The following is a 21,940-nucleotide window of genomic DNA, read 5'->3' on the forward strand; positions in this document are numbered from 1 at the left end:
CACCACTCCCTGCCCTTGCCCAAAGCCCCTCCCCAGCTTTCCTGTCGGCCCCTCCAGGCACTGGGAGCTGCTCTAAGGTCTCCCCGCAGCCTTCTCCTCCCCAGGCTGCACAGCCCCAGCTCTCCCAGCCTGTCCCCACAGCAGAGGGGCTCCAGCCCTCTGACCAGCTCCGTGGCCTCCTCTGGGCCCGCTCCAACAGGTCCGTGTCCTTCTGAAGCTGAGGACCCCCGAGCTGGACGCAGCGCTGTGGGGGGGTCTCAGCAGAGGGGAGCAGAGGGGCAGAGCCCCCTCCCCCGCCCTGCCGGCCACGCTGCTGGGGATGCAGCCCAGGGCACGGGCGGCTTTCTGGGCTGCGAGCGCACATTGCTGGGTCATGACCAGTTTTTATCCACAGTATCCCCAAGTCCTTCTCCATTTCCACTTCATTTTTCTTTGCCAGCCTTCCCCTCCTACCCATTCATAATCCACAAATTTGCAGAAAAGAAATCTCCGCTGCGAAATTGCCTTTCTCCATAGAGAAGGAAGAGGGAGGGAGACTCTACAAGTGAAAATTTCTTGTGATTTAAAGCATTATTATAACAGTTTCACGTTTCCAAGAGGAAATATTTTTTGTGGCATAAGTAGGGCCACAAATTGTCTATTTGAATGTTGCCTGAGGCAAAAGTGGATTTCCAAGTGCAATTTTTACTGAGGTCCTTGAAAGCACTGGAGATGGTGCCAGCTGGTACTCACTTGTCCTGTGTTTGCTTGTTGTGATTAAATGTGGCAGGATGTTTTTCCCAATGAGCACAAGGAGCCCATCAGCTTTTCCAAAAATGAAGTCTCATCTGCACAGATGCGCTCTTGGCTTGCTTCATGTTACCACTAAAATGAAATCCAAACCACATCTTGTCAGGTGATTGAAAAACTCAGAATTATATATTGCAACTCATGTATTTCAAAGTACATTCATAACACTCTGTTCATCTTTCTGATTTCAGACAATTTGCCCTTTTTTCCTCTTTGGCTAAGGAATGAATTGTTTGGTATGTCTCCTTCCTCTGCATGGACGAACGAGGTAAATGAGATGAACCAAGAGGGAAAATGCAGCCTGAAAAGATGTGGATAATATCTAGGAGCTTTCCTGCAAGAGCCAATATGATATCTAAAATACTTTGGTTTGTAACACAGAAGAAGACTGCCCAGAGTCAAAACTTTCTCTGTTCAGTGTCCACAATTAGAAATGCTAAAAAAGTGCCAAAAAGGAAAGTATATATCTTCTATTATGCATAGTGGCAAAGAAGGAGAGAAAATGAATAAGAAAAGCTGAAGGCTGCAAGGAAAAATACATGATGACTAGGGAGAAGACAGCAAAGTGCTGCAATGGGAACAGAGGAATCCTAGCAGTGGGTTGGAGCTGTCACTAAGTAGAGATAGTCAGACTCTTAGAAACATGTTGGATGCTGTATTTCTCCTGCATGACAATCACCAACTATTTCTTTGTCATCATCAAAGAGTTGTGAATCTATACAAGCTATCAACAGGTTTCAATGAGCAGACACCAGCTGGATGACCTGGCTGGTTTGAAATCTGTGCTGGCCTGTGGAGCTTTTGAGCAGAGATCCACAGAGACTGCTACAAGGCTTGGCACTCTTCAGTATTTTCCACAATGATCTGGAAATAAATATAAAATCACTGCTGACATAACTCATAGACAACATAAAGACAGCCAGCACAAAAAATATGATGAGCCACACAGAGCAACCTGCATCTCTTGGGGCCATACAGCCAAAATGTTTGTTAATAAACCCAAAAGCTAAGTCAGAATGTGGAAAAATTGAAGGAGGTTGTGGCCTGAGATCTGCACATGATTTGTTGGAAAGAACAGCTCTGAATAGGCTTCTGGGATCACCAAGAACAGGCAATGAGTGTGATCTTCTGGGCAAAAGGGGCTAGTGCCATCCTTCAAAAGAGAAAAGCACTGCCATCAAGAGAAGGTCCTAGAGATTCAGTGGGGCTATTTTATTATCAGATATAATAAAGCAATGCATATTTAAGTGTCAAAGGAGAAAAGCTTAGTGAGCTGGGTGGTTGCTTTCCCATCTCCTGGGGCATGAGATCAAGATGAGATGCCCTTCTGTATGAGAAGAATTGACTCTGAGCTCTGTTTGGATGATAACTGCGAAGGGTGGAAAAGCCTTGACCACAGAGTCTGCCCAGAGAGGAATTATCTGGCCATGCATTGCTGTGGCGGGGATTGCAGGATCTTCCTATTTCTGCAAGCCCACAAACCTATTTTTATTTCTGCATGACTGGAAAGCTTAACTACGAGCACAGTCACCCACACACTGCATTTCTTCCTTATGCAACTGTTCCAAAAACTGAGCTCCATTGCACAAAGCAAAGGCAGGCTGCTCTTCTCCCGTCAGATACACCTTGTACTACACATTGGGCAGGATGAAGGAGCTTTGTTGTTACTAGCCAAGAAAGGTGAGCTGAGGAGTTAAACTGGTGTTACCTCAGCTTTAATGAAGGAGCCAAGACCTTTGCTCTATGTTTAATGGTTGGTCTGGGACACAACCGTCACATGCAGTCCCATCAGCCGGATGGTGGCACCAGTTTGTGTGAAAGTATGGACCACAAAGACCTCAGATGGTCATAAGGACTTGCAGGATTGGGGTCTTCTGGATGACCAGATGGGTAAGAAATGCTCCAAGACTGTTTAGAGGGGTGTTCCCCTCTAAGGGGAAAATACTCTTGCCATTGTGGCCATTTCACTTACATCTTGGGGCTGTCATCTTGAGCAATGGAGCGCCAGTGCCTCACTGTCCCATTAGGGACAGTGATAGCCACTGAGTTGCTGTATTGGATAAAATTAGTCATCTCTAATGTCCTAGTGCTAATGGGGCTAGCTCTAGAGGTATCAGAGGAGAGGCAGCAAAACGACTGAAAGAATAACAGTGACAACATAGGTTCATAGAAGGTCTGGAGTCTCTTTCAGAGGGTAACCATGTTGAAAACTTCCATGTTTTGTGTTCTCCTAAGGCCAAGCTCAGTCTGTCTTTAAGAAGGAATGCATGTCCATTTTCCTACACTTCCAGCCAGCATGTCCTGCAGCAGAAATCTGATCATAAGGGGACAGATCTGTGTGGGTCATGGTGGAGACATAAAGAAAGTAGTATGTTTTTGTGTATTTAAGCCTCAGAATCAGCACAGCTAGGAGTCAAGTTGCCATGCAGAGCAATTTTAATGAGCTGGAGAAGGCCAGAACCTCAATGTTCAAATTCTATAATGGAGACACCAGCTCAACCGCAGATAGTGGCCATGCCGGTAACAAGCATCCCCCCACAGAAATGATCAATGAATCTACAAGGCTGGACATTCATGGCAGTGCAGAGATGTTTGTAAGAAGGCAGATTTTTCTCAAAGGACTTTGCTCGTTTTGCATCTGTAGCTGAAATATTCTCACTGCAGGAGAAAGCTGGGGAGACTCCTTCTACCATGCATAACATGAAGCAACTGCAACATATGAAGCGTGCAAATGGGATGCTCAAATGTTGTAGATGAGCAGGGCTCTGCTGAAATTCAGGGGAGTATTGATAAGGATCTTCTTCCCTTACCCTTTCAATACAAAATCCACCTAGCGACACAGAGTATAAGAAAATTCATATGCATACAAACAAGAGGCATGTTGGTGTTTTTCTCCCACCGGAAATTTAGCATCCTATTTTTTTGTTGTTTCTACGTAAAGAGTGTGAAAGATTTCAGGCAGTTAGAAATCCAGCTGTGAAGAACTGGATTTTTTATGCTGGAAGAGAAGGTATTGCCCCTGCTGTACATTATGACTTGAAGACTGATGACTTAATGATTTAGGAATGATTTCAGAGGAATTTGGAAGAAAATAGTCTAGAAGAAACATTTCAAGAACAACCTATCATGTAGTGGAAGTGGCTTTCCAGATTCCATCCTGAAACATTGAAACACAGTCTTTTAAAATAAAAAGGCTGTTCTAATTAAAGTTAGAACACGTGTTTTCATGTTCATACAGGTATCTGTGAAGTCTTCTAAGGTTTTGACCCCAAAGTCTGTCTGGGAGAAATGGTGGATGCGGTGGTAAGGGTGGATAGACAAGAACTACCAAGTTCTTCCCAAATCTTTTAGTGATGCTTTGTAGCTCTCTTTCAGTTTAACCTTTTCCTTGCTCTTTTCACTGGTAAATCCAGCACATCATTTCCATTATGCTATGTACATTAAGACAAATGAAAATGTCATGGAAGTAATTGCAAATAATATGTGTGCAGACATAAGCAGGAAATTCATTAGTCACCCATTTCTGAACTGTTGGGTTACTTTCAGGAGGGAGAAAACTGCACATTTCTGAAGACAGTGCTTACAAAAATTATTTCTTGAGATAAGGCTAATGCTGGACTGAGATTTGGAGATGTGCTATAGTTGCACTACAGCAACTTGGGAAAACAAATTCTTCGTGCTTTGGTTTTCCGTTTGCAAACAAGCAAAAAAAGTATATTGCTTTTCTGTAGTATCAGGGCAGATAATCCAAAATTGTGCTAACACTTGCAGTCCTAGCATCGTTTGGGGGTGGTATGCGCACGGGTTAAATTTAGATGCAATGAATCCACACTTTGTTATTATAGCAAGGGGGTTTCCTCCATTTTTTTACAACCACTGATGCAATGCAAACTTCACGTAAGATGTTACCAGGCTTTTACACATGCTTCTCTGGGGCACAGGATGCCAACATTGGAGGTTCATCTCCTTGGACGTCAGACATACACATACAAATTTAAATATTTGAGATGTTCATTCCTGGCTCATTTCTGTGGAACGCAATTCATCCAAGCTATTTTTACCGTTTCCCTTAGGATAAGATACGTTATGTCCTGGAAGTGCCCATTTCTCTCCTATGGCTATGAAGCAGGTTTGTGAACATCTCAGATTCTAAGGGCTTGTGTGCTTGGATAAATCCGTCCTTGCAACCTTCTGCCCTTCTTTCTGCTGCTTGTCTCCCAGGTCACTGTCTGCACCAGTGCCTGGTTCTGCTGGGCTGTCTGTCTCTCTTTCCACCTCCTTCTAGGGGAAGGCTAGACCAGTCACCCTTTCAGGATGTCCCCAGTCACACCAAGTCCAAGTGAGGTTCAATAGAGGCATATGTTGTAAACCTAGAAGAAGAATCTGAATAGAATAGGGCTTTTGGTGATGCTCTCACTTCCTGGTTGCATCCATCATGGGGAAGGAGACCAAAGCCCATGCATTAAGTTGGGAAATGTGGTACAGAGGGTAGTGTGAAAAATAGTAGGAAAGGCCATTTATATGCTTCCCTGAAGACCATTTTCAAAACTTATTTAGGAGCTTACATGCTCCAGAAAATAGTGGGATTAATACCTGAAGACCATTGGAGGAGATAGCTCTGTTTGTGTGACACTGGCTCAGAAAAGAATTCCATGTCGCAGAATCACAGCGTGGTCAGGGTCAGAAGGGACCTCAGGAGCCCACCCAGCCCACCCCCCTGCTGAAGCAGCTCTCCCAGAGCAGGTTGCACAGAGCCGTGTCCAGGCGGGTTTGAATGTCTCCAGAGCAGGAGACCCCACAGCCTCTCTGGGCAGCCTGTCCCAGCGCTCTGTCATCCTCAAAGTAAAGAAGTTTTTCCTCACATTCAGATGGAAGTTCCCGTGTTGCAGTTTGCACCCGTTGCCCCTTGTCTGTTGCTGGGCACCACTGAAAAGAGCCTGGACCCACCCTCCTGACAGTCACCCTTGAGATATTTGTAGGCATTGATGAGGTCCCCTCTCAGCCTTCTCCTCTCCAGGCTGAACAGCCCCAGCTCCTTCAGCCTTTCCTCACCAGGGAGATGCTCGAGGTGTCATACACAGCTCCTATGAAAGCCCATTGAGGGCTGTTGCAGTCAAGCTGGATTTCTGAAAAACCTCCTTCTCCTCCTAAAATGTACTCATCTTAAACACCTTGCCATGAGCTTTATTAGCATTTTATTAGCTTGCCTTATTTTGAGAAACTTTCTGTTTTGTTATGGCTTTGGATTTTGTTTCCTGGGTTGAATAGCTTGGTTTATCATATTTCTGCCAGACATCAATGAATAACCGAGTTGTTCTGTCATTACACTCACTTTTACTGGGCAGCCCTGGCTATCGTCAGTGCCCTGTGCAACACATTCATGCTTAAAACAAGGACAGCTCACCCTTTGGAAACCTGCTGTTCTGGGAGTTGTGATTGTGCAGCTTTGTAAATATATATTCATTGCTCTTCCTGAGGAAATATAAACAAGGATTAGTTAATCAGAAGTGAGCTACACAGAGGACAGAGGAAAATCAATCATGTTTTCTTGGGCTGATTTATTTACTAATTTCTATGAAGATTTATATATTCACATAATAAATGCTGAGGAACCAAGCAAATAGAGTAATTCCTTTCATGTTTACTTCCACGCAAAAATATTCCTTTATGTTTTTCTCCCAGGGCAATTCAGGAAATTATTTTTAAAGGGACATTTATTTTTGCAGCTGATAGATTCAGTTGGATGGGTAAGTATCTCTGCTTCCATTGGTTTAAAAAAATGCGGTTACAGACAAAAGCTTAAAGAGATGAGTGGAGAATAAAGGATGAAAACACAAAAATAATTCAGTATCAACTTTAATTTTTTTTAATAACTTGTTAACCCTAGAGTGCATGACATAAAATGTTTAAATGCTTGGGGATTTGGTACTGCATTGAATGAGGCCCTTCTGAGCGATGGGCTCCAGCTGCTGAGCCTGGATCCAAGGCTATGTATTCCATATCCATATGCCCAATCCTATGGTCGGGATCACTGGGATCTGTCAGTTTGGTTTTGCTGAATGTCAGGAAGGAGCAAGCTGCTGGGTTTGACATCCCCAGATCCTCTGCTGTGTTAAGTCATTCACACTGCTCCACACCCAAAGTTCAAATCAATGTAATGATGCTGGTTTACACCAGAATTTGTCCCACACACTTTCCTGTCATGTCATCTGAAAATTAAGAGGATTTTGGTTGTGCCTTATAATTGGTTGTGCCTATTAAAATACTGCATGTGAGCATTTGACTCCTTAATTAACCCATTCTAGGACACTGCATGGGTCTGGACCAACAGCCTCAACTCAATTTGGTGCAGCAGTTGTGATCCTGAGAAAACATCCTCTCAAACGCTTGTTCTTCTTCCAATAAAGATAACCACTATCAACCTTGCCTCACAGGGATCCCTAGACCACCAGGACTAGAGCAGCTCTCCTATCACCATTAATTCACAATATTGTAAGGGTCATAAGCCTCAGTTACATCTTGTGATCCATTTTGGACCACAGTGGGGAAATTTGCAGTTCAGAGAAGGCAAGTAATGGAGTGGTTTTGGCATCCTAAGATGTGTGCATATGACTTTATGGGAAAGGTATTTTGAGCCTTGCTATTTTTGGTGGTTGATCTCCATGCTGGTTAGCTCTGAGCCAAAGGCCACCAGTGAGAGAGAGCATCACAATAGTTCATGTGACTCCTGAGGTTTTGCACTATAGGCAAAGTAAAGGCAGCATCATTCCTTTCTCTCCTGATCCACACACGAAACAGCAGCATCTTCTCAGCTATTTCAGCTTTCTCCTTCCCCTGAAACTTGTGGCTTAACTTGCACCAAAATATCATCCAGGGAAAGTATCTGCCAGCCCATCTCTGTTCCATTACCTCAACATGAAAAAGCCATTTCCAGATGGGGATTTCATTATACATCATTGATGGGGGATAAATTATTAAAGCAGATTCATAAAAAATGGAAGACATTTTACACAGGAAGGAGTCCTGACAGTAACCTAGATATGTCACAAAACCAGATTGCCAGCAAATAGGAAAACCTACCCCTCACCAGAGCAAAGAGGGGTAAACTATGAAAGATGCATGAGGGCAGAAGGAGGAATGAAGTGACTGGAATGGCACAGCAGGAGATAAAACAAATCTAGGTAAAGGAAACAAAAGAGAAAAGACAATGGAGGGAAGGGGGGTGTGAATAAGGATAAATTATTCAGGTTAGGATTTTTAGGAGCCTTGAAGAAACAAGGGAGCCTAAGTCATCTAGGAATCGTTGGTGGGGGTGAGGGAACCAAGCAAACCTGACATGTTATTCACAGCATTAAAAAGAGCTGTTGAATGTTTTGTGCCTTTGGAGGAACCTTGGCTACTGTAAAACAGCAAAGAGTCAATCCAGTTGAGGACATTTACACTCTTCTGAGGAAGTGGCCCATAAATCAGAAGGGAAAATCCAACTAATGCAATTCCATCACTTTTGGCCACTTTATACCATGGATGCTGTTAGCAGTTGCTAACTGAATCCCCTTCAGTTCTGCCCTCATCTTCAATGGATCTGTCTGGGAGCTCCCCCCAGCTACCGAGCTCATTCAGTCACTGCCTTATTAAATGGAAATAACCCATCAGATAAGGAGTTTTGCAGCATTAGCCCATGTTCATGCTGCTAGTGCCACTGGTGGGCAAAGCATCTCCTGTGAACTTTATACATCTCCTCAGCCCTGGGCAATGTTTTCCCCTGAAAATCTGCAGAAGTTCTCAGAGCTGTGATGCCCAGGATCTACAGAGGGTAAAATCCAGTCTGAAACACCATCCTGAACACTTTCCTCTTCTTTTCCAGTACTGCTGCTCCTCTTCTCGAGGGGATATATCCTCCCCAGACCAGTTTTATCAGCCAGCTCCTGGAGGCGGGAAGAGAAAACTTTGTCTCCTGTCTCTGTCTCCCTCTGTTGCATTTAATTTCTGATCTCAAAATACTTCTTTTCTTTCCTTGCTCTAATTTCTGATCTCCCGTGTCGCTCCTATTTTAGCCTTGACTTTGCTTGCTTGGGGGATTCCCCCCTCTCCGTCAGCCTCACAGATTTGTACCACTGCTGATACAAAGCACAGGCAAGGCTGTAAGGATATACCAAGTACACTACAGATAAAGCAGTCATGCAAAATTCAGCTGCATTGAATTACACTTGCTTATGGGAGGATAATTCCTATTAATCACGCCTGTTACAGTAATACCTTGGGATAAGCACAAAGATGGGCAGAGCACAAAATGAAACTCCCAGACACAAATACTTTGCAATCTAAAAAGAGAAGCATAGTAGGAAATTATATACAATATGCTGGGTGAGCAATATGACAGTTAGTATCTTGATTTGATTATTTTTGAGAGTGGGAGGAATCCGAGAGGGACATATTATGTAGGGGAAGAAAAGCTAAATGGAATGAGAAATGGAAGGAAGCAAGTGTCTGAGGATAGCAGTTGACACCAGGAGGAAGGGGAGGGAAATATTAGCAATGGAGAACAAAATCTGCCAGGACGCAGAAATTGTTACTTTTTATTAATAAACAAACAATTTTTTTTTAAAAAAAGTGAATATTCCAGCTTGTGGCAAAATGAAAATTTTGAGGTGAGAAGAGGGAGATGATGAGTTAAATCAGAACACTGTATTTCATTAAGAAATGAAATTCAAAGCTTTTTTTTAAATTTTTTTGAGGGGTGTGGCTGGTCTGAAATATCGTACCCAGTCGGATGGAAAAATATGTGTTATTTATGAGTTACACAAATGTTTTCTGAAGTGGGCATCTTCTGCCTTGATTTAGGTCAGCACTGAACAACTCTGCTGTTTCAAAACCTACCCCTGTGAAATTCAGCCTTACTAATTTTGACACATTTCCCCAGAGTTTCCACTGGTGAAATGAAAGTTGGTGGCCTCTTGTTCCTGCTCTCGCCTTGTACTCAGCTGCTTCAGGGAGCTGAAGAGGCAGAAAAAAATGTCTGTATTTTGGTGAATATGAGGGCTGGCTTTTCTGCCCCTCCAAGCCAGCTCCCTGAACATCAGATACTGACAGGAGAACAAGCCTTTCTTCTCATGTTTTCCACCATGGATGTCTGGGTTACTGCAATAACTGCATATAGATAAGATCCTTGGCTGACTGGATCTATGGTGCCTTCTTGCCTGGGGTGCCTCTGATTCAGAGACAAGTGATGGGCCCTGAGACATCTGAGAGCAACAGCCAGATGCCTGCCAGGTCCTGCTTCCCCAGGACACCAGCAGCACCAGGGATCTGGAGCAAAACCTCCTGCAGGCCACCAACGTCTGGTGCTGGAGCTTTGGACTGGGCTCCTTTCTAATGATTGTGCAATCATGGTAATTATATATTAAAAAATCAATTACTTAATCATGTGTAACAAGGACCCTTCAGCTACTGAGCAAGGCACACGCTCTGTGCAATTACTTGCAGGCATGTAATCTTACTTCCCTTTGTGCTGAATATTTCATTAGTTACTATTCACATCTTCTCGGAGGTGCTTTGCAATGGTTCGCTGATTGGATTTACTCTTGTTTCTTTTTGGTTCTACAAACGCTGTTGAGATAAATACTCCTTTTTATATTATCTCTTTAACAAGGAGGTTCTTTCTAACCTTCCTCTTCCCAAAGAGAACTCACCACAAGGTGAACATCAGGAGCTTGAGGCAGTTTTAGGTTCCTGCTTTGCCTTCAGGGTTCTTTGGATGGGGTCCCTGTGTTTTTGTCCCATGTCTGTACAGCTCTTGGCACCCTTGGGCTTTTGGCCGTCACGGGACGCCATAGTGATACAATATGAACAGCAAACAGCAGCAGTGACCACCCATCCCTGCAAGTGAAGACTGGATCTCCTACAACATTCGCTCATTTTAAAGTTGATCCAGCCATGGCTGGAATCACTCTTGATTTACTCCTGCACAGGACCGGGGTCTGTATAGGAGGAGTACTTATGGAGGAGGAGTTATATCATAAACTTGCATTTTTACTTTGAAATACCTGAATGACTCCTCCAAGCCCAGGGCAGTTTCCTTCTGAACTAGACCCAGCAAACCAGACCCTCTGGTTTCAGAGGGCTTCGGAGCTGCCATGCTCCATGGAAGCTGCCCAGCTTTCCCCACCTCTGATCAGCTTTCTGCTTTGAAGTTAGCGCTTGCAAAAAATAAAGCAAATCCCAGCTCTAAGTGTAATAACACTTTCACATAAACCTAGAACTATTCATTGGAGCATGGTGGGCCACTGCCTTGCTAGAACTGTTGTCTGGGTACTTTGTGCACTTAGCCACCTATAGAGGACAGGCTGTAGGGCTGGACTACATCTCCCACCATATGCTGCATATGTCTTATGGACATAGGGAGCCTCACCCAGGAAAGATGGGCATACAGAACAACCAGGCCTGCTAATCCCATGAACCAGCTCCGTTACTCCTACATTTCCAGTTCATACTTTACAATTTTTCAATGAAACATTTTTGGTAAATATGCTCAGAAGAAATACTAATTTGCCAGCAAGTTTTGGAGTCTGGTCCAGCATTTGCCCTAAATGGCAAATTGAACAAATAGAACATTAACAGCCTCAGGAGAAGGTCCGTGATGATCTTGGCTATCACACAATGACAAGGGGACCTGCCAGGTGTTGCACAAGGCATGCTTCATCTGGCAACATCCAAATGCAAGTTCCTGACACCAGTTAAGAATGTATAGTGCGTTACAACTTCCCAGGATTACTGAAAAGAGTTGCTGATCCTATCAACCAGGCTTCCAGGATAATCTCTAAAATCTAGTATGATGCTTCCATGAGTTACGGACGTGAATATGAGCTCTCTGTTGCCCATGTAAACTAGAGAGACCATTGAAACCAGTGCTGTTTCACAGGTATGAAGAAAGGGCGAATTGGACCCATTTTTCTTTCTATGACTTTACTGAATATAAACCAAGGCACAGACATGCTAACTGCATTACATAGATCCTGGTGACAGTAACTTCTCAGTGCTTGACAGACAAGAGAAATTGTCATTCAGCTCTGATCATCAGCTTTATTGTATACCAGTCAGACGACACACATTTCATGCAGACTATACGTTTGCTCCAGCAGCCGGTCAGAAGAAAGTACTTGACTTCATGTGCATTGGTCCTGCACTAAGGTACTTGGTTCTTGGTCTGTAGCACCAGTGTTTTTTTCAGGGGTCCTGGAAGCAGAGAAAGAGCATCATTGCAAAGCTGTCAGAGCAATCGGCTGGTGTATGACAACAAAATGCCACCCACCCCTGAGCTGGAATTTGCCCCATGACAAGTGGCTCTGCAGACTGCTCCCCAAGCAGCCTGCACATGTTTGCTATGTTCTCAGGCTGGTTGCTGAGCCTGGTCCTGGTCCCCACAAGTAACTGGTCCAAAACCCATTGATGTCCACAACACTGGGAGGGCTGGAGCTCTTAACTTTTTGAGCCGTGACCAGGATCAGGCCCACCCATCAGCTATGAAAAATGCTTGCCAATTGATTATAACCTGCATCGAACGAGCACCTCGCTGTAAAATTGTCTCACAAAGAAGCAGTTTGTTTCCCTCAAGGCAGATGGTGAAAGCCCTATAACGCAGGGGAGCCGAGCTCCTGTGCTGCTCAGGAAGCACCAGGTGCCTGTTAAAAACAACTGACAGCAACCAGCAAACCCAGCTAACATACAGTAACCCCAGTTTGAGAGCACCCCTCCTCTTCAATGCCCCGGGAGACAGCAGGAGGTGATGATGGCACCAAGGCGTTGGATCAGCTCTGGGGCCAGCTCTGTACCTGGGGTAGTCTTGGGTGGGAGCATAAGAGAACAGAACCTGGGAGTTAGGGTAGATGCTGCCAGGAGAAGCTCTGGACAGGTGCTGGAGGGAAGGTCAGGTCTTTTTGAAGTGCAGAGGGAGAGATGGGAAGGGAAAATCTGTAGGGGATGAGGGAATCAATCTTTGTTAAGAGAAAGAGCAGGAGGATCTCCAGGGATGAGGAGAGATGTGTGATGGATGGGGAGGGATCTGTGAGGCTGCAGAAAGCAGATGGAGAGGTGGGAGAAACCTGCTCAGCTTTAAAATGGACAGCTTTGCACAGTGGTTGCATTAGGGGAGTGTGGAGATCCCTGTTCGTTCCCCAGCCTCATGTTGGCTTTGTGTAGAGAATGGTTCCAGCCTGCAAGTTAAAGGAGGGAAGGAGAGGCTGACACCACGGCCAGGACAGGTGCTAGTTACCTTGCTCCATGAAACCAGCCCAACGCAGACACAAATGTAACCATCCCTGTATGAGAGGCTCACGGGGCAGGACCACGTGGAGAGGCCTGGCAGGACTGGTCTCGCTGAAATACTCACCCTTGTCCTGACCTTTGTGCTTACAGTGAAGAGACATTTGCTGCCAGAAGCTGTTGGCAGAGGTTGGTATCCTCAGTGCAGGAAAACTGCCAAGTCCTTCCAACCTACCAGTTCCTATGGGAATGAGGTGAGCCCAGCACCGTAAATGAAGGGATCAGAGGAAAATGCAAGGCAGGTCCTCTTTGAAAAGATGCCCTGCTGTGAGGACAGATCAGGTCCATGCTGTTCATGTACAGACACCTGCTAGGACAGGACCTGTTGCCTGGTCTCTGGAGAAGGCTGGAGATGCCTGCACATCCTTGCCAGTGGAGAGCATGCCCAAGGTAGCTTACATGTGCAGGCTGAGCAGGTTGAAGGCTACTAGCAGCTACTCCTCTGCCAAGCCACCCCTCTAAGCATGTCTTCACATTTGATCTAGTAAGGGAGGAGGCAGAGGGTGTGAGCTCAGGTCTTCCTGTGCCACCATGTATGTGATGATCCAAGTTGTAGGTGGATCAACACCAGACTAATCACACCTCTTCCTTGGTGTCCAACCCTGCCCTTGCTGCTGCCCTGCATTTCAGAATAGAGCTCGAAAGCCAAAAGTCATCTCTTGCTGGAGCAACATAAACTGTTTGAAATCACCCTGCAACAACACTTCCCTTAGCTCCTGCTAGAGTCATCAGAAGAATTAACCCTTGAATTCTTGAGTCTTGATGTGGTACCTCTCTGTCAAGGCAACCAAAAAAGCTGGTGCAGGCAGTGCATGGGTGGATACTTCATTTCAATCTTTCAGCTCTTTCCTTATGAGTGTGTGCATCCTTCAGCCATGTATTGCAGACTGGCTATGACCGAGCCTCCTGGAGGAGAAAGCATCTGTGTCCCATCCCCACTCCCTGGCTTCCTCTTTGCATTGCATACAGGCAATTGTGTGATTGTCCGTCCCAGTAAAGCTCATTCCAAACCTGTTTTAAACTGGAAGGAGTGTGAGGGGGAGGTAATTACATTATTTTCCCCAGGAACTGGTATCCAGGGACAACACATTGCACAGCCTCCCACCAGAAGGAGAATGGCCCTGGCTGATCTCTGCAGGGCTGCACAGCAAGGTCTGGCCCTGGCTACCAGCCTTGGGAGGAGCGAGCTGGGAGGGTGCAAACTGGAGGGTTGAAAGGAAAGCCTAATCCTGAAACGTAGCAAGTCCCAACACACAAGCAGCAACATTTACAAATTAACTTCCCCATAGCCAAGTGAGGAGGAAAGAGTTCGGAGATCTTTGCCCTCACAAGGGCTGCCAGTGGCAAACTGTTGGGTTAATTATGTGATGTATCAAGGTGAAAAAATGCAGAAGATATTAATTGGAAGTGACAGATCATTACTCAGATTACATCTGAGAGAGGGAGATGCAGAAAGAGTATGACATTCAACAGGGGCTTGTATCCCAGAGGCAGCACATGGTGTCTGGAAATAACCAGTGGATGACCACCATAAGCACATGTAGCACAGTCTCCTCTTTGCTGGTCCTGGTATAACAACAGGGAGCTGGGGTCTTGTGACCTGAGGTCTGAATTTGCCTCTGACAGTGACAGGCTCCAGCAACGTTATCCCATTCTTCACAAATGTGGAGGACCTGCTTGCAGCTCATCCCTGTCCTTCTGTGATTCAGGTCTTAATGCTTTGGTGGTCTCATATCAAAAAGACCTCAACATGTTTATCTGCTTCTGCACATTTATCTTCGTTCAAAGCAGTTTAACTACTGGGGAGCTGTTATGAGACCGTATTGACAGATCCAACTCCAGGCACATGGAAAGTTAAAAGTTGCCTTCAAGAGAAGCTAGAAGCAGCAGGAATTCTCTACTGATGGCTCAGAAACAGCAAAATAGTCCCAGGCACACAGAGCTGTTAAGTTCGGTGCTGAAGGGCCATTTTTTAAAAAAGAATCACAAGAAATCTGTCCTTTCTTTCCCAGAGAATTTAGGTGAGGTGACGGCTCTCCTCTGTGGAGGACCTGACCTTCTGGTTACAGCCCTCACCCAGGAGGACACTGGCAGGTTCATGTTCCTCAGAAGATACAGACTCATCAATTCCTGGGCAAATGCAATTAACAATTAGGTTGCAGGATATAGCGAGTCACTTCTCCCTTCTGAATGCTTTACTGCCCTTTGTGCACTGAAGTGTGCTGTCTGAGATAACAGTAACAAAAAACCAAGTTGTCTTTGCCCTGAAAAATGGCCTTAATGTTGTACTTGGTAAGTTACATTCCTTGGAAAAGGCAACAGCATCAAATAGTGGGGCTAATGCTGTAAGATAAAGCAGAGAAATGAAGCATTTCAGCCTGTGTCTGTACCTAAGCAAGCAGAGGTGTTGCTATCCCTTGCATAGGTTGGGTGGCCCCTGGAAATGTGCGCCAGTCCGGGGCTAGCAAGGGCTGCAGGGGAAGAAAGTGTCTGGTTGTGAAACCTGACCTGAGGTAGGTATGAGGTAAGCAACAAGGAGCTCAGCACTTCAGAGTTTAAACAAATGCCCACCGACAAAGCAGCAGATATACACGCTCTTCCAAAGCTCTGCTAGCAGAAGTGTAGATGTTAGAAGACTTCAATGTCAGCTATGGACCTCAGTGCCATGCAGGAATCTTGTCCTGAATACTATTCAGTTCGTAAAACTGTGCAGCTGAGATGTTTGGCTGCTGGTTTAGGTTGTTCCAGAGCTTTTGCACTCCTGGGAGTCTAGAGTTTGGAGGAGGAGGCAGAAGCACTGTGAAAGCATGGCAGGTGGGAGCAGGTGAGGTGGCACACAGGAAAGGATGAGGGCATTACCTACACTAAGGGATCCTCTTTCCCACTGCCTCTTTCCAGCATCTACACTGGAATCCTTAGAGCCTGCAGATGCCAAGCAGAACAGAGTGGCAGGTCTCGCTTGTCCTAGATGAAATCTCCAGATTCCTCACTGAGGATAGGAGCTCTCCACACACTTCATCTCTTCTTTCTGCTCTTGCACACCTAAGGACAGGAACAGGCACTGAAGTAAGCCAAGGGGACTAAGCACTGCTTGATCCTTCTCCCACCCATGTCCACCAACCAGCTTCAGTTTGGCCTTGAGTTAGGACTACAGACCTAAGTTCCGCAGATGGCCCATGACATCAGACTGATGGCCGTACCGTGAGCTCTGCTGCTCACTCAGCATGGTAAGAAGTCTCTTTTGCTTCTGGCAAGGTGGTGTAACACCACTGGCAGTGGGGGTCACTGTGAGGGTAGAGGAACTGAGATGCTCCTGCAGCTTTCCTTGTGTGTATGGAGCACCTGGGAAGAAGCATCATCTCCATGTGCACTGATAGCTCCAGCCAGCACAATCCAAACTAGCACTTTCAGGCACTAAATTAGGACAAGGAGGCAGCAAGGAGCCACCTGGGACTTAGTCACAATTGGGTCCCTGCTGTACTCAGGTTGCAGGGACCTGAGTATGGGCAGATTTAGTCCTAGCCTGGGATGAAGGAAGCAGATGTTCAGGGCACCTTCTGGACTACAAGAAGCCTCCTGGGCATCCATCTCTGAAACATGTCCTGCTGCTAAGCCAGCTTCTGCTTCTTCCCCTGAGAGGTGCATCTGCTTGGATTTCCACTGACACTCTTCTGCACACTGTTTTCTGTATTGCACCAGGAAACACAGTTCCTTTACCATCGTCTGCTTCTGCTCTGGGCTACAAGATCTCTCCTTCATTCTCCTCAGTGGCTGCATTTGTTCAGCCACCTGTCAGCCCAGGACATCTCTGCATGAAGCTGGAGAAAAGCCAACCTCTTTACCAGACGCACCAGAATTGCAAAGGACAGAAGGTCATGCAGCTCTGAATATGCTGGGCTCCTATACAGACAACTAAACTTGTCTCTGTGGCTGTAAAGAAGAAAGAATGAAGGTACGGGGGAACAAAAACACTAGCAGAGTCATCCCAAAAGATCATGGATAGAGCTAGGACAGCAAGACTGACTGCTCAGTTGGCCATGAGGACAGACACACAGTACACTTGCAGACACATCTACTGAAGCCACACCAAGAAAGGAGAAAGGGCAATTGGTAGGTGAAGTATTATTTATTCTAAGCAGTGAGCGTTATCACATAGTAAAGACAAAGAAAAAGGCTTACAGTCCGAGAGACAGGACATGAGACAGTAACTTGAGGAAGATGGGAAGGAGAAGGTTCCTGGCAGAGCTGATTATTTAGGATGACATGGAAGGTAAAGGTGCTGGAGGGGGAGAAGTGGGAAAAAACGAAGGGTTGGAGAAGCAGCTGTGGGACAGACAAAGAAAAGCTGGCAGGGATGATGGAGGGAAAATGATTTTGAAGGCAAGAAGGAATAGCAGCACTGTGGGCAGATGGGGTCTGGTGGGGTGGTAAGAACATGGAAGGGCATGCGAAGGAGCCAACAGTGACAGAAGTCCGATCAGCAATGACATTTGGGGAGAGGGGAGGGAGCAGTGGCAATGGTGGCAAGCAAGGACATCCACTGTCCTGTGACTCCAAAATACTATTTCAGTAAAGGTGCCTTGCTGGCTTGTGTCCCTGCTGTTAAATCTCTTGGCTTCAAGCAAGGTGGCCACTGCTGAAGTGGTCCTCAGTTGGGTACTAAATCCTGAATCAGGCCAAGGAGCAGGTCAGTCCAATGACCAGGGAGTACTCTCAGGATTTCCCTATCTTGACCATCGGGTACCGGCACCATCAAGTGCTCCTGGGTGCTGTTTAATTGCAGGAGACAGACCTATTTGTCACAGCCATCATGTGGTGAGATCCCCTCCATTACATGCCATGCAAGGTGCTCCTCACCCTTTGCTGTGACCCGGCTCTCCAGATCTCCCTCAGAGTCAGGCAGGGCACACAGGTCTCTGGCTCCACAAGAAGATACGGGAAGACCCAACTTTGCTCAGGGGCCTGAGGTTGCTGCATGTCTCAGGCTGGTTGGGGTGGGAGGTGGGCAGGTGACAACAAGAAGGGGTTCAGAAATATTTCCCCCTTTCCATCTTCCACACCATTGAACTGCCAACATTGAACGAACAGTTATGATTCCTCAGTGCTCTCATGTATTGCTAAGATCTGTCACTACTCTTCATCCATCATTTTTCTGGCACATGGTCCTTGCCATTGGTTTCCATGGAGCAGACTTCCTGCAGGGAAAGCTGGCGCTTTAGAAAGCATAAAGACGCCTTCAATCCATTAGCAGGCTTCTCTTTTATCCTTGGGTTCACATCCCCGCCACATGACAGTCCTGATTAGGCAGCTGTTTCCAAGGCACCCTGCAACAGAAATTAAGACTGTTTACAAACAATCCATAGTTCATGATAACCCACCAGTCCTGAAGTACTCAGAGCTGTGTTATCCCTCATCACAGATCTCTGAGCCTGTAAGAAGACCCAGTGGCATTACTGGAATTGCTCCCAACCCAGAAAGCTCATGTGAATATGGACAAATGGAAGTGGGATGTCAAATCCCCAACTGGATCAAACTTACCGTGACAGCTGGAACCTGGGAGAGCTGAAGCCCATGTCTGAACCATCACAGTATTTTCGAGCTGTGCAAAAGATACTGTTCTTAGCGCTGAACATGGCCATGTCATCATGTTCATACTAGGCAGCTCCTCTTCTTTATTTGACGTTGCTGTTGGGGATGGTGGTTATTCCTTGGATGCTGGGAGGTACCAGCTAAGGCAGATACGTCTTCTTAGGAAGTCCCTTTCTCTCCTGCACTGGCACATCTCTATATAAATCCCAAACCCAAAGGATATTGTGACATAAGAGGCTGCATTTGTATAAGGGCTGACATGTCAGCTGATGAAATATCTGTACTCATCCTTTGACCTGGCTTTACCAGTCAGGGATGTAATAATGGTAACTGAGGTTTTCAAAGGAAGCTCAGAGATTCAGAGTGGCATAATTAGTAAATCTCAGTCCTGTGTCCAAGCCACTTAAGCTTCCATCTGATGCAGGGAACGGGATGGAGAGCATCAGGCAGGAACCTCTTCATCCACCCACGCATAAGGCTCCCGGGGAGGTGTGCTGGAGCCCTCAGCACGCCATGTATTTGAAAGTGACTGATTAAAATCGGAAACACACAGGCCACTCCTCATGGGGCTGCTCACACTGTGCAGTTGTTAAAGCAGCATCTCTGCAAAGCTGCACTCAGATGCTCTGTTATCAAGAACTTGAGAAGCAGACTTGACTCTTTAAATTCAACATGCCAATATTCTCTCCCACTTCCTTGTCCCCTCACCCAGACACCAACATTGACAATTTGGACTATTTTTACTCCAGCCAGTGCCTCCGCACTAAATGCTCTTGTAAGACAAAGCATTTAATTTTCAGCAACCCACCTCCAGTGCTTTGCACAGACATCATTCTCAAAACAGCCCTTGGTAAGAGGTGGGCAGTGCCAGTCAGTAATGACTTGGCAAAGATGAAGGAGTGAGTCAGTAGCAGGGGGTTCAGACAGTGATGGTTAAAGACCAAATAGTCCAGGTCCCCATGCCTGTCATCAGGCCAGTAGGTCCTACTGTCACTTAAAAATGCACCCTGCCCCTTTGGGTGTTTAGGCTTTGCAATGCTGAGCGAGTTCAGAGAGCAACAGGCAGCAAAGGCATGTTTTCCAGCACTGAGTGTGGGTAGCTGGGTGGCACCAGATGGATGACCCATCCATGCTGCAGCACGGAAAAGACCCTGTATCCTTGTGTCATGGGCAAAACATTTTGTTGGCCAACATGGATTGTCATAGGTAAGCCCCCATCAATGACCAGTCTTTTAACAATGAACATTTTCTCCAATACCAACTGTGGAAGGGTGAAATGAAAACTCCCTGGACCTACAGCTCAGCTAAAACACTTTAAAGGTCATATAGTTATGTGTGATTGATGAATGGATGAAGCTGGTGGGGAAGGGAGAGGGAAGGCAGGGTGATCAGCAGGATATCAGAAAGCAGCAATGTTATTAGCACGTAGTCACAGATAGAATACTTCAAGAAGTGATCTGTAGACCAGGCAAGGATGAGAAGTAGCACCCAGAAACTGTAAGGCAGGAAAGAGCTGGTGCTCCACGGAAGTCAGCAGAGCTGTGTTGGAGGAGAGATTTCAAAATAAAACCCCAGTACAGACAAATCTCTCCAGGTTGGTGGGGATGTTATTGGAATATCCATTAAAAGAGAAAACATGATTAAAAATAAAAATTGCAGGTAGGATCTTACAGGCTAATTAAAAGAAAAAAGAGGTGAAGCTAAGATCAGGGTTCACCATTTAAAATAAAATTGTGCCTCTAGCTCTGCTTTCTTCTCAACCATCACCTTCTCCAGATAGACAATGCTTTCATTAATATAAAATGAGCGCTTTGCATTTCCACGGACACTGCCAAGCGCCTGTTCAATGGTGGCCAGGCTTGCAGCACACTAAAAGTGCTCAACCCAAGAATCTGCCACCTCTTTCAATGAGGATTTATAGCCCCTCAACCCCTCTCACGGGCCTTTCAGGTGGTTTGGGCCAGAGCAAAAGCTATAGGCAGTTGGAAAAGGGTCTGTAATTAAGTGACTTCATACACATCACCTCCCCTCCCTCCAACTCTTGATGGGGCTCAGTTTCTGCTCCCTGATCCAGCGCAACGTGGACACGAGCAAGGGGCAGCAGCAGCCTGCATGCAGGGCACTCACCAGGGACCCTCTGCTCAAGACACTGTACACATAGAAAAGAAAAGCAAACTACCTGCTCCGTCCACATGACTTCACTGTCCATCTTCACATTTGCAAATGCTTAGCTTTCCCATCAGGCTAGTCTGAGGTTAGCAGCCATCTAAAGGGAGTCAGACTGTGACAGCTCAGTTGTCCCTACGGCAGGCATGGAAGTGGCAGCTCTAAGCAACACAAATCTGATTATGGTTGGAAAGGTGTTTCACTTAACTGTGCTTCTTATCGAGAAAATAAGATCAAGGAGGTGGTATTCGTCTTTAGCATTTATTTATCATTGGAAAAGAAACCCTTTGAGCAAGCAAAGATCACAAGCACGTCACAATCAATTGGCTATACATTAACGTGTGTGTGTGTGTGTGTGTGTGTGTGTGTGATGCTCATTAGAACAGCAAGAATGAAAAAGCACCACAAGGAGGTGTGCTTAACACATTACAAGAGACAATCTGTGATATGCAACCAAACCCAGGCCACAAAATATTAATTAGACACTTCCTATCTGCCTCCAAGAGGCAAGAGTTTGTGGAATTCATGGCAGCCATGTTTTCACACTGGACGCGTTGCAAATGAAGAAGCATGTGATCGGTGTGCAAAGCAGTCAGAAAACAGGAGCTCAGTCAGCAATTAGCACCATTTTGCAGAAAGGAGTAACAGTACAATACAGTGAAAGTGAGAAAGCAAGCAATAGACAGCATAGGAATTTTCACAGGGTAAAAAGCAAAACATTTTTTTTTCTTTTTACAAGGAAAGCAAAACAAACATTACAAATTAGCAGTGAAACAGCATCTGCATTGTGGTAACTGGAAGCACAGAACAGCAGAGCACTCTTTCCCAGTGGGATTGACAAACTCAGAATCCAAAGTGAACATGAAAGGGCAGAGATTTGGTCTCCTTTCTGATAAACCTGAGTGGGTCAGATGGGCATAAAGTCTGTGGAAGGTGGAGCAATGCAGGATTTCACCCTGAGGCCTGACCTGCTGCAGTTCATGGCATTCAGTGTGATGCTAAACTGTGTGCTTGGGTGTAGGCTGAGGAAATGGTGCACAGGGAGCCCAGGATAGGACTGATATCCCTACTTTGCTCC

At 45.8% G+C, this 21,940-nt stretch overlaps 1 protein-coding gene across 1 annotated transcript in view; it reads right to left on the minus strand.

Annotated features, from left to right (window-relative positions):
- Positions 1-11,691: 11,691 nt before the first annotated feature.
- The window catches only part of MAP6 (microtubule associated protein 6), a 45,540-nt gene continuing 35,291 nt past the window's right edge, over positions 11,692-21,940 (minus strand). Inside the window, exon 4 of the mRNA XM_056329470.1 lies at positions 11,692-12,021. Within this exon, the coding sequence (XP_056185445.1) occupies positions 11,952-12,021 (70 nt within the window). The 3' untranslated portion in view covers positions 11,692-11,951. The remainder of the gene's footprint in view (positions 12,022-21,940) is intronic.

This window comes from Falco biarmicus, chromosome 2, assembly GCF_023638135.1.
Source record: "Falco biarmicus isolate bFalBia1 chromosome 2, bFalBia1.pri, whole genome shotgun sequence".
Classification (NCBI taxonomy): domain Eukaryota; kingdom Metazoa; phylum Chordata; class Aves; order Falconiformes; family Falconidae; genus Falco; species Falco biarmicus.